The 14,294-nt window shown below is 63.3% G+C and overlaps 3 protein-coding genes across 5 annotated transcripts; 2 read left to right on the top strand and 1 right to left on the bottom strand.

Moving 5' to 3' along the window:
* Positions 1-455: 455 nt before the first annotated feature.
* On the top strand, positions 456-5,223 carry GSK3A (glycogen synthase kinase 3 alpha). The gene is made up of 11 exons (XM_090050712.1): positions 456-936; positions 1,642-1,829; positions 1,917-2,000; positions 2,343-2,453; positions 2,536-2,666; positions 2,886-2,992; positions 3,073-3,170; positions 4,104-4,199; positions 4,267-4,453; positions 4,529-4,609; positions 4,686-5,223. The coding sequence occupies exons 1-11, from the start codon at positions 471-473 to the stop codon at positions 4,754-4,756; spliced, it is 1,620 nt and encodes a 539-aa protein (XP_089906838.1). The 5' UTR covers positions 456-470; the 3' UTR covers positions 4,757-5,223.
* Positions 5,224-5,371: 148 nt separating this feature from the next.
* Positions 5,372-8,544, bottom strand: ZNF526 (zinc finger protein 526). The gene is made up of 2 exons (XM_090050711.1): positions 8,176-8,544; positions 5,372-7,613 (listed from the first exon to the last, which is right to left on the bottom strand). Exon 2 carries the CDS (start codon positions 7,603-7,605, stop codon positions 5,644-5,646), a length of 1,962 nt encoding a protein of 653 aa, XP_089906837.1. The 5' UTR covers positions 7,606-7,613; positions 8,176-8,544; the 3' UTR covers positions 5,372-5,643.
* A 69-nt stretch (positions 8,545-8,613) lies between these two features.
* Positions 8,614-13,638, top strand: DEDD2 (death effector domain containing 2). Of its 3 annotated transcripts, none has more exons than XM_090050715.1 (6): positions 8,614-8,761; positions 9,744-10,241; positions 10,416-10,526; positions 10,609-10,731; positions 11,862-12,240; positions 13,270-13,638. In XM_090050715.1, the coding sequence occupies exons 2-5, from the start codon at positions 9,872-9,874 to the stop codon at positions 12,227-12,229; spliced, it is 972 nt and encodes a 323-aa protein (XP_089906841.1). In that variant the 5' UTR covers positions 8,614-8,761; positions 9,744-9,871; the 3' UTR covers positions 12,230-12,240; positions 13,270-13,638. The 3 variants fall into 3 exon arrangements, 2 of the variants coding, with proteins under 2 accessions (XP_089906841.1, XP_089906840.1); XM_090050714.1 differs by having other exon boundaries at positions 8,617-8,761; positions 9,713-10,241; XR_016442868.1 differs by lacking the exons at positions 11,862-12,240; positions 13,270-13,638 and adding an exon at positions 11,418-11,578 and having other exon boundaries at positions 8,617-8,761; positions 9,713-10,241; positions 10,609-11,169.
* The last annotated feature ends 656 nt before the right edge of the window (positions 13,639-14,294 follow it).

Genomic DNA, 14,294 nt, shown 5'->3' with positions numbered 1-14,294 from the left:
GCTGCAGCCCCCTTCGGACTCCCCTTCCCGCCACCCCTTGCAGCTCTCGCGCGGTGCATGCTAGGGGCCGCTCCATTTTGCCTCCTCGCTTTCCCGTCGGCCCCCGCGCCAGTGCGTGACGTCATTGGCAGCCCACGAGGGCTCACGCGCAGACACCCTCTTTCCCAGTCTCCATTTCCCGTCAGCCCTTGCGGACGTTTACATAACTCCCCACGCTCCCAGACTCCATTTACCGGCGTCCCTTGTGGCGTGCCCACCTCGGTTTCCGGTCACACCCCTTGAGCGCATGCACAGACCTCCAAAACTTCCGCAGCCCATTTTCCCGCCTCCTCAGAGGCGTGCATGCAATCTCCCCCTCCGACCTGCGGGACTCCATTTCCCAGCGTCCCCCGGCATCACTCCGCCATCACGCCCCTCTGACACATGTGCACGCCTCCTCCTTTTCCATCTGCCGAACTCCATTTCCCGTCATGCCTCCCACGCATGCACAGATGCTCCCTACTGCTATCTACGCGAGTCCATTTCCTGGAGCCCCCTGCCTCATTATCCCATCACTGCCCTCGCGAGCATGCGCAGATGCTGTCTTCCCCCGGGACTTCCATTTTCCGGCCGGCCCCGCGCGCCCCTGCGCATATTGTTGCCCCGCCTTTTCCCGCCGGCACTTCCGGGGCCGGGTGGACTCGCCTTCCCGGCGGCCCCCACGCGGGGCGGGGCGGGGCCGGGCCGGCGGCTGGAGGCGCCGCAGTCGCTCCGGCCTCGCCATGAGCAGCGGCAGCGCCGGCCCGTCCCGCCCGCGCGCCGGCTCCTTCGCCGATGCTGCCCCGGCCCCCGCGGCCCCGATCCCCGCCCCGATCCCGGCCGCCGCGGGGGGGGGCAAGGCCGGGCCCGGGCCGGGGGGGGGCGGGGGCGCCTTCCCCGCGGCGGTCAAGCTGGGCCGTGAGTGTTGGCGGGCTTCCATAGGGCTGGGGGGGTCCTTATGGAGCCGGGGTGGGTGGGGCAGGGTTGGGGGGGTCCTGGGACTTGGGGGGCGCGTGGGTTCCCCATGGATTTTGGGGACTGAGGGAGGGGGGTGATTCTCCTAGGCCCCGGGGAGGGCGCCAGGGGGTTGTTAGGGGCCTGGCTGGGGGGGTTCCCTAGATCATGGAGGCTCCGGGTGGGGGGCTGGGTCCGTAGACCTGGGGGAGGGGGTGGAACGGTTCCTATGGGTTTGGGGGGTTAGGGAGGCAGGAAGGTCAGGGCTGGGGGGTCCCCATGGGTTAGGGGTTTCGGGGCTGGGAGGGAGGGGTTCTTTGGGGGAGGAGCCCAGGGCCTTGGGTTGGGGGAATGCCCCCTGGGGGGGCTTCCAGAGCGATTTGAAAAGGGTGCTCCATGAGCAGCAGGTCCTGGGGGGGTCCCCCCCTGCACTGGATCAGGGTTAAGGGGCTCCGTGTTCCCAGGGTTTTGGGTTTCTGGTTTAAAGGTGCTCAGTTGCTTTGGAGGGTTCTCCAGTGTCCTTGTTGGGGCGGGGGGATGCGGCTGGCTGGGAAGACGGGATAGAGTTTTATGGGGGAGCAGCAGCATGTGCTCCCATTTGGGGTTCACACCCACCTGGGGGGGGGGGTCTCAGCCCTTGCACCCCTGACCCTGTGTCTGCCTGCACAGGGGACAGCGGGAAGCTGAGCACAGTAGTGGCAACGCCGGGGCAGGGCCCTGACCGTCCTCAGGAGGTCTCCTACTCTGACATCAAGGTGATCGGCAACGGGTCCTTCGGCGTCGTGTACCAGGCACGCCTAGCCGGCTCAGGAGAGCTTGTCGCCATCAAGAAAGTGCTGCAGGACAAGCGCTTCAAGGTTAGGCAGGGGGCATGGAGCAGGGGACTCCCCTCCCGGCACCCCAGGGATCCCCACTCACCTTGGCTCCCTGCCCCCCACCCCCAGAACCGGGAGCTGCAGATCATGCGGAAGCTGGACCACTGCAACATTGTGCGGCTGCGCTATTTCTTCTACTCCAGCGGGGAGAAGGTGGGGGTGTTTGGGGGAGGGCAGCCTGGGGAGGGAGGGGCGGGCAGGAGCAGCAATTTAGAGTAGGGTGGGTTGGGACTGTGGTAGGTCCTGGAGCAGTTTGGGGTGGGGCTGGGACTGTCATGGGCTGGGGAGGGCACATTTTGAGACTTGTTATCAGGTGGGGCAGTTTGGGCTACAGTGGGTCAGGACTGTTGGGGCAGGGTGAGCCATGACTGTCAGGGGAGTGGGGGGCTGTGGAGGAGACCTGGGGTCCTTGGAGGGCTCTGGGGAGCCATGTTCCTCTGCTAGGGATGCGCCTGGGGGGGGGCATCCCGGGAGTCTCACCCCCTGTCCTCCTAGAAGGATGAGGTTTACTTGAACCTGGTGCTGGATTTTGTGCCGGAGACGGTGTACCGCGTGGCCCGGCACTTCTCTAAGGCCAAGCAGACCATCCCGGTCATCTACGTCAAGGTAAGGGGGGTCAGGGGATGTGGTGGGGACACTCCCTGCACCCCCTTGCTCTGCTAACCCTCCCATCCCCTGGTGCCTACAGGTCTACATGTACCAGCTGTTCCGCAGTCTGGCCTACATTCACTCACAGGGTGTCTGCCACCGTGACATCAAGCCCCAGAACCTGCTGGTTGACCCTGACACAGCTGTGCTGAAGCTCTGCGACTTCGGCAGGTGACGCTGAGCCCCTTGTGCGAGGGTTCCTCCTCCTCCCCCCCCCCCCACCCAAGCACTTGTGCCCAGCCTCTTGTGCAAGGGTTCCTCACCTCTTATGTCAGAGGCAGCATGAGGGCCAGGCCAGTGGGTCACTGCCTGCTGCTCCCCATGGCTGGGCCCCTGTGCAACGCTGGCTGGGCCCTTGTGCTCTGGCTCATGGCCCTGATTCTCCTACAGTGCCAAGCAGTTGGTGCGGGGTGAGCCCAACGTCTCGTACATCTGCTCCCGCTACTACCGGGCCCCTGAGCTCATCTTTGGTGCCACTGACTATACATCCAACATAGGTTAGAGCACCCCCATCCTGCCCCCACCCACAGGGCTGGGAATCTGGGAATCCTGACACACTGCATTGCCCTGCCCACAGATATCTGGTCAGCAGGCTGCGTGCTGGCTGAGCTGCTGCTGGGGCAGCCCATCTTCCCTGGGGACAGCGGTGTGGACCAGCTGGTGGAGATCATCAAGGTAGGTGGAGAACTGAGGTATCCGGGTCCTGTTCCACTGCCGGAACGCAGGCGTCCAGGCTTCCAGGTGCTTGTCCTTCCAAGCCCATTTCTTTTCAAGAGCAGAAAGAAACCATGTGTCTTGCTCCCCATTCCCCTCCCAGAACCCAGGAATCCAGGCCCAGCTTCCCATTCTGGACCCTGTTCCTTTCCAAGAGCAAAAAGAGAACCCAGGTGTCTGGGTTGCTGTTCCCCTCCTGGATTCCAGAAGTCTGGGCTCCCAGCTGCCTGTTCTGGACCCCGCTTCTTTCAAAAAGCAAAGAAAAAATCCAAATGTCCGGGGTTTTAGTTGCCCATCCTTTCAAAAGAATAGGCTTCTTCTCCAAGAACAGAAAGAGAGCCCAGAAGTCCAGGTCCCCATTTCTCTCCCAGAACCCAGGTATCTGGGATGCCAACCTGGACCCTGTTCCTTTCCAAGAGCAGAGTGAGAACCCAGGCATCCAGATCCCTGGAACCCAGGCATTCAGGCTTCTAGCTGCCTGTTATCCTAGACCCTATTCCTTTCTACGAGCAGAAAGAGAACTCAGGTGTCCGGGTCCCCGTTCCCCTCCTGGAACCCAGGTGCCCGGGCTCCCAACTGCCCATACTGCTGAACCCCATTCCTTTCCAAGGGCAGAGAGAGAACCCAGGTGTCTGGATCCTTGGCATCTGGGCTTTTATCTGCCTATGTTCTTGTTTAAGAGCAGAGAGAGAACCCAGCTGCCCATCTTGCTGGGCCCTGTTCCTTTCAAAAAGCAGAAAGAACCCAGGTCCCTGTTCCCATCCTGGAACTCGGGCATCCAGGCTCTCAGCTGCCCGTCTCTTGGACCCCATTCATTTCCGAGAGCAGAGAGAGAACCCAGGCATCTGGGTGGAGGTGGGGGTTCGTGTGACAGGTCCCCCCTCTCTACACCAGGTGCTGGGGACGCCCACACGGGAGCAGATCCGGGAGATGAACCCCAACTACACAGAGTTCAAGTTCCCCCAGATTAAGGCCCACCCCTGGGCCAAGGTAGGTAGGGGGAAGGGTATGGGGGGGGGGTCCAGTGCCCCCACCCTGATCCCCCATGCTCCCCCAGGTGTTTAAGCCACGCACACCAGGTGAGGCGGTGGCACTGTGTGCCCGCCTGCTAGAGTACACACCAGCCACGCGCCTCTCGCCCCTGGCGGCCTGTGCTGATCCCTTCTTTGATGAGCTGCGTGAGCCAGGTGCCCGCCTGCCCAGCGGCCGTGACCTGCCCCCCCTCTTCAACTTCAGCCCTGTGGGTGAGTGTAAGGGGGGAGGAGGGGGCTGGCCTCCCAGAACCCCCCCACCCTGACCCCCACCATGTTTTTCTGTAGAGCTAGCCATCCAGCCTGTGCTCAATGCCACCCTGGTGCCCCCCCATGCCCGGGTGCTGGGGGGATGTGTGGCCCCCCAAGGTGAGTGGCCAGCTGTGTTGGGTATTTAGGGGGGCAAGAGTCCCTGAGTGCCCCCTGACCCTGCCTCCACCCCCAGGTGAGGGACGCCTGAGCGGCGACAGAAACCAGCTGGGTGACGGCGCGGGACCCATTGCCAGCACCTCCTGAGGGGCTCTGGGATCGCTCCCCCCCCCTCCGACTGAACTGTGAAGGGGGCGAGGGTCCCGCGTCCCTTCCAACGACCCCTCAGCCCAGCTGCTGCCTTGTTGGGGGGGGGGGGGGGGAAGGTCTCTGTCTCCCCCCATTTTAAAGTCCCTTTCAGTTTTAAGCCTCTCCCCCAGGTTGCCCCGGAGCTGATGGGGGGGTTGCTATGGCTGTGCCCCCGCCAACCCAGGGGGGCCCCTCATGCTCTGGACCCCAATGGGAGTTTTATGTCCCTGCCCCTTTTGTAAATATACCCCTGCCCCCCCTTTTATGGATCGCTGTGTAAATAGTTGATTTTTTTTCGTATTACGCCCCCTCCCCCCAGTGCCCCCAGATGAGCCGAAGGGGGGACGGCCTGTGGCCCCCCGTTAGACCTTTTCTTAGACTCGGCTGTGTACAGACCCCTTCAATAAATTATTGGCATGACCCGAGGCAGCCTGTGCTGGGAGACTTATAGGGGACAGCTGGTTTTTGAGGGGGAGTGAGAGGCAGTCTGGGCCCTGTCCAGCTGCAAAGAGAGAGGTTGGGTGAGGTGCAGCCCTGCCCTCGCTTCCTGGGGTAAGGAGAGAGCAACAGCATGCCCTGCCTTATTTTGCAGTAGCATAGGATGCTTGGGTCCTACTGGGTAGCAGAGGAGGGGCTGCAGGATAGGGTAGGACTTGTGGGGGATCCCTACCCCTTATGTCACGATGGGCTCTGGTGCCGCTACTCCTTGGTCCTTGGGAGCCCCTGCCACCCGTTCAAGGGGCACAGATACCCCGACCCCAGCACAAGGGGCTCAAACCAGAACCTTTATTTACAATGCAGGGCAAGGTGCAGGGGGAAAGGGAGAGCCCCCCCCCCGCCCGGCCCTATACAAAGGCATTGACCTGCAGAGCGTCCAGCTGGAGGTTGCCCTCGAAGGCGGCCTGGTAGATCTCGATGGTCTCAGCCAGTGGCAGTGGCTCGGCCGTCTCAATGATGGCGATGGCCTCCCCAAACTCAGTGCACATGATGGTCTGGGTGGGTGGTGCAGTGGCAGGTGCGGGGGTGGTGGGCACTGTGGTGTGGGTGCGGCGGTGGCTGCGCAGGTTGGATAGCGTCTTGAAGGCCTTGGGGCAGACTGGGCAGCGGTGTGGGCGCTCGCCTGTGTGTGTGCGCCGGTGCTCAGCGAGGTGCATGGCCTGCACAAAGGCCTTAGGGCAGACTGGGCAGCGGTAGGGGCGCTCACCCGTGTGCAGGCGCCGGTGCTCCTGCAGGTGTGTGGCCTGGCGGAAGGCCTTGGGGCAGTCAGGGCAGGGGAAGGGGCGCTCACCTGTGTGTGTGCGCTGGTGCAGCCGCAGCCCTGAGGCTGCCCCAAAGCTCTTGGTGCAGAGCGGGCACTGGTGTGGCCGGAGTCCCGCGTGGCAGCGCTGGTGCCGGCTCAACCCGCTCCAGTTGGCAAAGGCCTTGCTGCACAGCACACAGGCCAGGCGGCGCTGCCCCCCCCGTGCCCGCTGCACTGCTCCTGCTGCCGCATCCCGGCGGCACCGCTCGCGTGGGCCATGCAGGCGCCGGTGCTGCTGAAGGTTGGAGGACTGTGTGAATCGCTTGTGGCACACGTCACACTGGTAGGGCCGCTCGCCAGTGTGCGTCAGGTGGTGGCGTGCCAGATTGGCCTGTGAGGCAAAGGTCTTGCCGCACTCGCAGCACTGGAAAGGGCGCTCACCTGTGTGTGTGCGTAGGTGGTTGCGCACGTGTACCAGCTTCTTGAAGGGCTTCCCACATGTGGGGCAGGGGTGCTTGCGTTCCAGCATGTGCACTAGGCGCCGGTGCCGTACCAAGCGTGGATGGCTGGAGAAAGCCTTGCCACACTGCGGGCACGGGAAGGTGCCCAGTGTGGTGGCGGGCAGTGGTGCTGGTGTGGGGTCTGGCGGGTGTGGGCGGGCTGGCGGCGAGCCACTCTTGCCGGCGTGGGTGCGGCGGTGGTAGAGGAACTTGGTCATGTTACTGAAGGCCTTGCCGCAGGCACAGCGGTGCAGTGGGTTGGCTGTATGGCTGCGCCGGTGGCCCACTAGCGTCATTTCGGTGCCAAAGCCCAGGCCGCAGTCGACACAGAGATAGCGGGCCTCGCCCGTGTGCAGCCGCAGGTGCTGCTCCAGTGATGCTGCCTTCTTAAAGACCTTGCTGCAGCGGGGACACTCATGTGTGCCATCAATGTGGGCCCGCTGGTGTGCTACCAGCCGGTTGGCTGTACTGAAGACCCGTGGGCACTCAGCACAGGTGAACTCTTCCCCTGCTGCAGCCAGCACTAGTGCGTCTGGGGGTTCGGGTGGCGCTGGTGCTGGGCTGGCTGGCTCAGGCTTGGAGGCCTCGGGGGCGGCTGGCTCGCTGCTCTCCTTCTCAGTCTCAGCGAAGTGCTCGCCCTGGTGCTCCAGGAGCTCCTCAGGGGTGGGGAAGAGCCTGGCACACTCAGAGCACTCGTAGGGGTGCACAGGTGGCATGGGTGTGTGGCTCTGGCGGTGCGCAAGCCACAGCTCAGGTGAGGGGAAGAGCTCTTGGCACTCGCTGCACTGGTAGCGGATCTGGCTGGGGGCAGGGGTGGGCGTAGGCTGGTGGGCTGTCGCAGGGCGTGGGTGCTGGCTCTGGTGGGCCAGGAGCTCGTCCGGGGACAGCAGGACGTGGCCGCAGTCCAAGCACTGGTAGTGGGGGTCAGGTGGGGGGGCAGGGACGGGATCGCCCAGGTGGCTCTGCTGGTGCAGCACTACCTCCTCCAGCGTGTTGTAGAGCAGACCACACTCAGAGCACATGTACTGGTGCTGGAAGAATAGCCCCGGGGCCAGCTCCTCTGCCATGCTGCTGCCTGCAGGGCGGGAAGGCAGCCATCAGTAGAGGGTGAGGGTGGGGTACCCTCCCCTTAACCACAATTTGAAGGGAAAATGGGCACAGGGAGGACTAACTAGATCAGAGGCGTAACTGCAAGCAGGGGCCGGGGAGCCTCAGGGAGCTATTGCTGGCTGGCAGCTGAGTCATAACAGGGTGGGGGTAGAAAGCAGGTGGGGGGAGCTGGTTCATGAAGTGCATGGGGAGCTATTGCAAGCTGGGGCGAAAGGCTTATGCCCCGGGTACAGTATTACCGGGGGGGGGGATGGTTGAAGCCAGGCCTGGGGCGTGTGGTCTACGGCAGCCCAGGAGCTGGTTTATGGGATGGGGGGGCTCATCCTAGAAGAGGCTGTTACAAGCCCGGCGGGGGGGGGCGCCTGACCCGGGGGGGAGGGGTCAGGAGCTGGCTCATGCTCAGGGGACGGCGGGTGGTCCTGATCCTGGCAGGGGCCATTACTGCCCGGGGGGACTACTGCCCTGGGTGGTGATACAGGCTGGAGGTCACGACCCTGGCCATGGGGCCGCCACGCCACGCCACTCACCCCGGCCACCGTCGCCGCTGCAGCCCGCTCCGGTCTCCTCGCGCCCAGACCCCGCTACACGGCGCGCGGCGATTGGCCCCCACCGCGCCGCAGCCTACAGCCAATCCGCGCGCGCGGTGCTGAGGGGGCGGTTCGGGCGGCTAGGGGACGGGACTGGGCCCGCGCCCCGAGCCAATGACTAGCCGGGCGCCGCCCGCCCCCGCCCCTCGCTCCAGTACAGCCAATGGTGTAACTGAGCCTGGCCTGCCACCTAGCAACGTTATTGACGTTAGCCGGCGCGCTGAGCGCCAGCGCAGGGCGACATCGCCCTTCGTAGGTCACGAGGACAGGGACCGGGAATCCACGTGCCCGGGGGGGGGGGGGGGGGGGAAGATGAGGCCAGCGCAGGCGCAGAAGGGTGTTGTTTGTGCCTGGGCGGTGCAGGCGCTGGGGGCGGTGCATGCGTCCTGGGGCGGAGCCGGGCGCAGCGCGTGCGCGGTGGGCGGGGCCGGGGGCGGTCGTGCACGGCCACTGGGTTAGCTCATGCGCAGAAGCATCGAAGGTGCCAGAAGGAGTTGAGCAGCGGAGGCTGCTGCTGCGAGAGCTGGTGAGGGTGGGCGAGACTATGTCAGTCGGGGGGACAGCTACATCAACCCGTTGGTGATAGAGAAGAGAGCGTGTTGTCCAGTTCGGGGGGAGACCTCGGGGGGCTGGGGGCAGTAGAATGAGGCCCCTTGACTGGAGGATGGTGCTGGGGGGGGCGAGATCATTCTGGTCCGCGGGGGGCAGTTTGAGGGAAGAAAGCATGTTCCGGGGGGGTTGTTAGGGGCGACGGAGGAGACCATATTGCAGGGGGCAGGCTTAGGTGCTGGGGCCAGTGACACCCCAAGGGTCTGGGGAACGCTTCAAACAGGCTGGGGTAACAGGGCAGGGCGAAACCTTGCTCTCTCGGGATATGTGGGGCCTGGGCCACCTATCTGGACCAGGCCTGGGGCCCGGAGCGGGTGCGGGAAGGGGCTACAGGCAAACAACATGGCTTCCGGGGAGGGGGGGCAGATGTTGGAGAAGGAGGTGAGGCTGTATCCGGGGCGGGGCGAGAATATGGCGACCGTGAGCTGAGCTTCATGAGGGAATCCTGGCTGGGGGTGGGGGCGTCCTGGACAGGGGACATGAGAAGGTGGCTGGGGGGAGGGGGCTGAAAACATGGCTGCCAGGGGGGCTGGAAAGAACCACAGCTGCCAGGTGGGGGGGGCACAGGATGGAACTATGGGGGTGGGAAGCCAGGAGGGATGAGGTTGGGGGGGGAAGCACAGCCCCTGGCTGCTGGGTGGGGCAGTGCTGCTGGCTGGGTGTGGTCCGACTCCCCTCCCCACCTGTCATGTGCCTTGGAGGGGTGAGTCACACCCACTGCTGCCCCGTGTGGAGCCTGGTGCGCTCTGTCCGAGCTGCCATGAAGCAGCGCTGTGCTGCACTGGACCCCTGGCTTCTCGGGGGGGGGGGGGCACATTTGAGCAGGCAGGTAGGGCGGCAGAACACCTGGGTTCCATGCCTTTTGCAGGCCTGATGAGTTTGGGGACTCCCATCCACAGACTAGAGCCCCAGGACCCTGCGCTCAGAGCCGGCCTGTCCCTGCCACGGCACCTAGGCATCCTGATCCCACCCGTGCCAAGGCTTCTACGGCACTGAGTCTTGCCTGTGCTGAGGTCCTTGTAGCACTATGGCGGTACGGCGCCGGGCAGCACAGCCCTGGGAGGAGGAGGAATGCCTGGAGTATTATGGGATGCTGTCTCTGCACCGCCTCTTTGAGGTCGTGGGCTCGCAGCTGAGCGCAGCTGATGTGACTGTGCTGGCCTTCCTGCTGGATGAGACCAAGCCCCGCCCGCCCTCGTCACCTACCAGCCCCAAGACAGTTCCTCCAGAGGTGCTGGCACCACGTCGCACCCCCCGCAACGGCGTAGAGCTGCTGCTGGAGCTGGAGCACCGTGGGCTTTGCCATGAGGGCAACTTCCGGCACCTGCTGGAGCTGCTGCGGGTGCTCACGCGCCATGACTTGCTGCCCTATGTCGCCCTCAAGAGGCCGCGCACTGGTATGGGGCCAAGAGAAGGGATTGGGAAGGATCCTGGACTCCTGGGTTCTCTGGGAGGGGCTGGGCAATGGTAACGTGTGGTTACAGGGCCGGGAGGAAGGGTTGGGGGGGAGGGGGAGCCTGGGTTCGCTGGGGGGGACTGGGTGGTGATGACAGTGTTTTTCCCCCGTTCAGTGTCCCCAGAGCGGTACACGTATGGGCCAGCTGTGTCGCCTGCCGAGCACCCAGTGGGCAGCTGCCTCGATGCGGCCTCTGCTGACCCCCGGCAGGACCCTTGGGAGACAGGTGAGCCAGTGGGGCTGGGTGCGACAGGGTTGGGGGGACTGAAATCATCAGGTATTGATCTTCCTCGTCTCTTCCCTGCCAGGCTCTGTGTCTGGGAAGCGGAAACGTGCCAGCAGAGGCCGCACACTGGCACGGCGCCGGGCGGGGTCCAAGCAGCCAGCTACCCCCCTGCAGGATCCGCCAACCCCCACCAAGGTGACCTGTGGTAGGTGTCCTGGCCTGGCCCCCTCCCCGTCCACGCTGGCGGGGGGGGATGCCCCCTGGGACCCTGTGCCTTGCTCACTCCACGCAGCCAGGGCCACGCCGCCCCCTGTCCCGGCTTGCGCGCCGGTCTCTGAGCCCCTCATCCCACGGGGCGGCTCCCCCCGACCAGCGCACAACCCGCGCAGGCCCCAGTGCACAGGCGTCGCCACCACCGCAGCTGCTTCACAGATCTAAGCCTCTCCAGCATCACCCATGGGTCTGGTCTGTGCCCCCCTGTGTCCCCCTTGCTTCCCCGCGCTGGGGGGTGCGTGTTGCTGCTCCGCGGTTGCTGCCGTTGCTCTCTCAACCCCCCGTTTGACTTCCAGGTCATTAAGCAAAAGTTGCCTGCTCAAGAGACGCTGCGTCTCTTGTGTGCTCTGCCGGGCCCTGGCTCGCCAAGGTAACCGCCTCCCTGTGTTGCCATCACTTGTTTGGGGGCACCCGGGGCTCCATTCCCCCTTTGCGTGCAGACACACACACAAACACACGCATGCTCACACACATGCACGTCCGGCCGGAGAGCTCCAGTGGCCCCCAGCCGGGGCGGGGGGCTGGTGGGGAAAGATCAGGTCTTGGTGCGGGCCGACCCCTGCTGTGATGTCGTGCCCGTTTACAGTGTGCTGAAAGTTTGAACCGTGTTTCTCTCAGTCCGCAGTTCCTCTGACTTCTGGAAAAGCAAAAAGTATCGGCCCTGGCCAGCGGCCGGTACAGAGTGTGGTAAAAAAAAAGAAAGAAAAAAAAAAGCCCAAAAACTGTGCAAGGACCCACAGAGAGCCTTGAAACCTGGCCTGGCGCTGCCCCCTCAACTGCCCCCCCCACGCCCTGTCCAGTAGGGCTGGGGGGGTCCCCAGCGCCAGGCCCCCAGGGGGGTGGGGGTGTTGGGGGTCCCAGGAATATGGTGTGTGCGGACACACAGCCGTATGTCCATGGGGGGGGGGCGAGAGCAGTTCTGGGTCACCTGAATATGCCCCCATTGTGCCATGCCTTAACCGTGCTGGTTTGTCTCTCTCTGTTCCTCCCCTGTGTCTTTTCCCATGTCCCCTTGTCCCCTCTACCCCTCTCTGTCCGTGGGTGCGTGTGTGGGCCGGGCAGACATTCGGCTGCGGGTGCGTGCCGAGTACTGTGAACATGAGGCGGTGCTGCAGCAGAATGTGGCCTCAGCACGGCAGCACCAGCTGGAGCGGGCACTGGATGTCTTCAGCCAGGCCAGCACGGTGTTAAAGGCACGGGACCTGGGTTCCATCATCTGCGACATCAAGTTCTCGGAGCTGTCCTACCTGGACGCCTTCTGGAGCGATTACATGAGTGGAGCTCTGCTGGAGGCCCTCAAGGGCGTCTTCCTCACTGAGTCGCTGCGCGAGGCTGTGGGCCGCGAGGCCATCCGCCTGCTGGTCAGCGTGGATGAGGACGACTACGATGCCGGGCGGCGCCTGCTGCTGCAGGGCCTGGTGCCCCAGTGACCCTGGCCCCGGTACGTCCCTATGCCAGCCCTTCTGGGGACCCCAGGCCCGGTACAACAACCCCCCCCCCCACACACACACACACCTGACCCCTGCCCTAGTACGTGCTTCTGTTGGCCCCTGTGAGCACTCCTGCCTTGGTATGACCCTTCCTGCACTTAACCCCTAGTACAATTTCTTGCACATGTATACGAGTACCCTCTGGTGACCCCGATCCTGGTATGTGCCTCTACCAGCCCCTCTTGAGACCCCAGCTCCAGTATGATCCATTGCACACCTGACTTCTATCCCAGTGTGACCCCTTGCATGCCTGTACGAATCCTCTGTAGTGACACTGGCACATGCCCCTGCACCCCTCTGCTAGTCACTCTGAGGACCGTGGGCCCAGTATGACCCCCACCCCAGTACAACCTCTTGCATACTTTCACAAGTTCCCTTGAGTGACCTCAGCCCTGGTACCTCCCCTGTCTGCTTTTGCCAGCCGCTTCTGGTGATCCTGACCCCAGTATGACTCGCTGCACACCAATATGAGCTCTCTAGTGCCCTTAGTCCTGGTATGTGCCCCCTGCACACCTGTACAAGTTGCCTCTGGTGACCCTGGCCCTGGTATGACTCCTGTACACTTGTACCAGCCCCAGTATGTGCCCCTGCACCCCTCTGCCAGCCTCCTGTGGTGACCCTGGTAAGACTCCCTGCATACCTCCAGCCCATGTATGTGTCCCCTGCGTGCCTGTACAAGTCACGTCAAGTGACCTTGGTCCCAGTACATGCCCCCACATACCTGAATCTTTTCTGATGACCTTGGCTTCCGTACATCTCTCCCACACATCTGTATGAGTCCCCTCTAGTGACCCTCAGCCCTGGTATGTTCCCCTCCCAGCCTGTATGTTACCTTTTTAGTGTCCCCACATACCTGTAACAGCTCCCTCTAGTGACCCCATCTTCAGTGTTTACTACTGGAGGTCACTGTGCTGGGGGAGAGGGGGAGGAGTTGTGGGGGCAAGGCCTGTGCATAACCACCACCCTGTCCCCTTCTGTAGGTGCTCCCAGCTCTGCCATACCCTCCCGGAGCCCAGTGCCAGCTGGAGCCACGCAGGACTGGACCAGATGGGACCCAGCACCATCCCCCACCCCCCCAGGATTGCACTGGGCCCCTGGGGCCAACAGAATCCTTCCCTGCCCCCACACATGGAGCTAGGGCCCCAGTGCCTGTGGGGCAGTGGGGGCTTTTTATAAGATGATTCCCCTGTGGGATGATTCGCTATTTGTACATAGTATAAATATGGGGAGGGGTGGGAGAGTGTATTTTTCTACAAAACACAAAAGCCAAAAAAGAGAGACCCCAACCCCCTGATTTTTGGATGTCTTGTACGTGCCATGCGGCAGCCAATAAACACAAGGCTTTGGTAGAGGCGGCTCTGCAGTGTCACTGGGGGGGGCCAAGACGGACCCAGGCATCTGGCCTATCACTCCTTGAAGCTCAGTCCTTCCTCAGAACCCACTATCCCCTGAAGCAGGAGAGAACCCAGGTGTCTGGGCTCCTTCCCCCCCTCCCCTCCGGAGTTGGAAAACCCAGGTGTTCCCCTGGACCCCTTTAAGGTACGCTTGCCCCGCAGGGGGCCAGTCTACGTCCCCTGCTGGGCACAGGTGCAGTGCCTGGCCTGACTAACAAGGGGTGCAGGTGCTGTTCTCCCAGTGGTCACCAGGTGGCACTTGTGAGCCACCAAGAGACCCCAGGCGCAGCCCCCCCTGCTCATCTCCCCAGAATGCCCTGGACCCCAGGTGACTGGGCCCAGGTGTTCTAGACATGTGTGCACATGTGTGTGCATACCCACCCTGGCCCTTCCCCCACCCAACTGAACTGAGGTTTCTGAGCCAGGCCCTTAATCTAAATCAGACCCTGTGACCTTTGCCCTGGGGTAAATCTGGCCTGGCCTGGCTGGTCTATGCTCAGCTGGAGTTAACTCATACCGGGGGTAAGAGAGAAAGAATGGGAGGTTAATCTTCATTAACTACCATCCCATCCTGGGAGGTAGCAGTTGTGTGCGCAGAAGTTAATTTAGAT

The sequence above is a fragment of the Crocodylus siamensis genome, chromosome 6 (assembly GCF_052110815.1).
Source record: "Crocodylus siamensis isolate JL-2025a chromosome 6, ASM5211081v1, whole genome shotgun sequence".
Classification (NCBI taxonomy): domain Eukaryota; kingdom Metazoa; phylum Chordata; order Crocodylia; family Crocodylidae; genus Crocodylus; species Crocodylus siamensis.
This window is presented reverse-complemented; position numbering and strand designations above follow the sequence as displayed.

What these genes read in the sequence shown, in the direction of transcription:
- GSK3A (XM_090050712.1), top strand. Translation starts at nt 471, where the DNA reads ATGCCTCCCACGCATGCACAGATGCTCCCTACTGCTATCTACGCGAGT. An exon ending in TCTACTCCAGCGGGGAGAAG is followed by an intron (nt 2,001 to 2,342) that starts GTGGGGGTGTTT and finishes CTGTCCTCCTAG; the next exon opens with AAGGATGAGGTTTACTTGAA. An exon ending in AAGCTCTGCGACTTCGGCAG is followed by an intron (nt 2,667 to 2,885) that starts GTGACGCTGAGC and finishes ATTCTCCTACAG; the next exon opens with TGCCAAGCAGTTGGTGCGGG.
- ZNF526 (XM_090050711.1), bottom strand. Translation starts at nt 7,605, where the DNA reads ATGGCAGAGGAGCTGGCCCCGGGGCTATTCTTCCAGCACCAGTACATG.
- DEDD2 (XM_090050715.1), top strand. Translation starts at nt 9,872, where the DNA reads ATGGCGGTACGGCGCCGGGCAGCACAGCCCTGGGAGGAGGAGGAATGC. An exon ending in CCTCAAGAGGCCGCGCACTG is followed by an intron (nt 10,242 to 10,415) that starts GTATGGGGCCAA and finishes TCCCCCGTTCAG; the next exon opens with TGTCCCCAGAGCGGTACACG. An exon ending in CCCCACCAAGGTGACCTGTG is followed by an intron (nt 10,732 to 11,861) that starts GTAGGTGTCCTG and finishes TGGGCCGGGCAG; the next exon opens with ACATTCGGCTGCGGGTGCGT.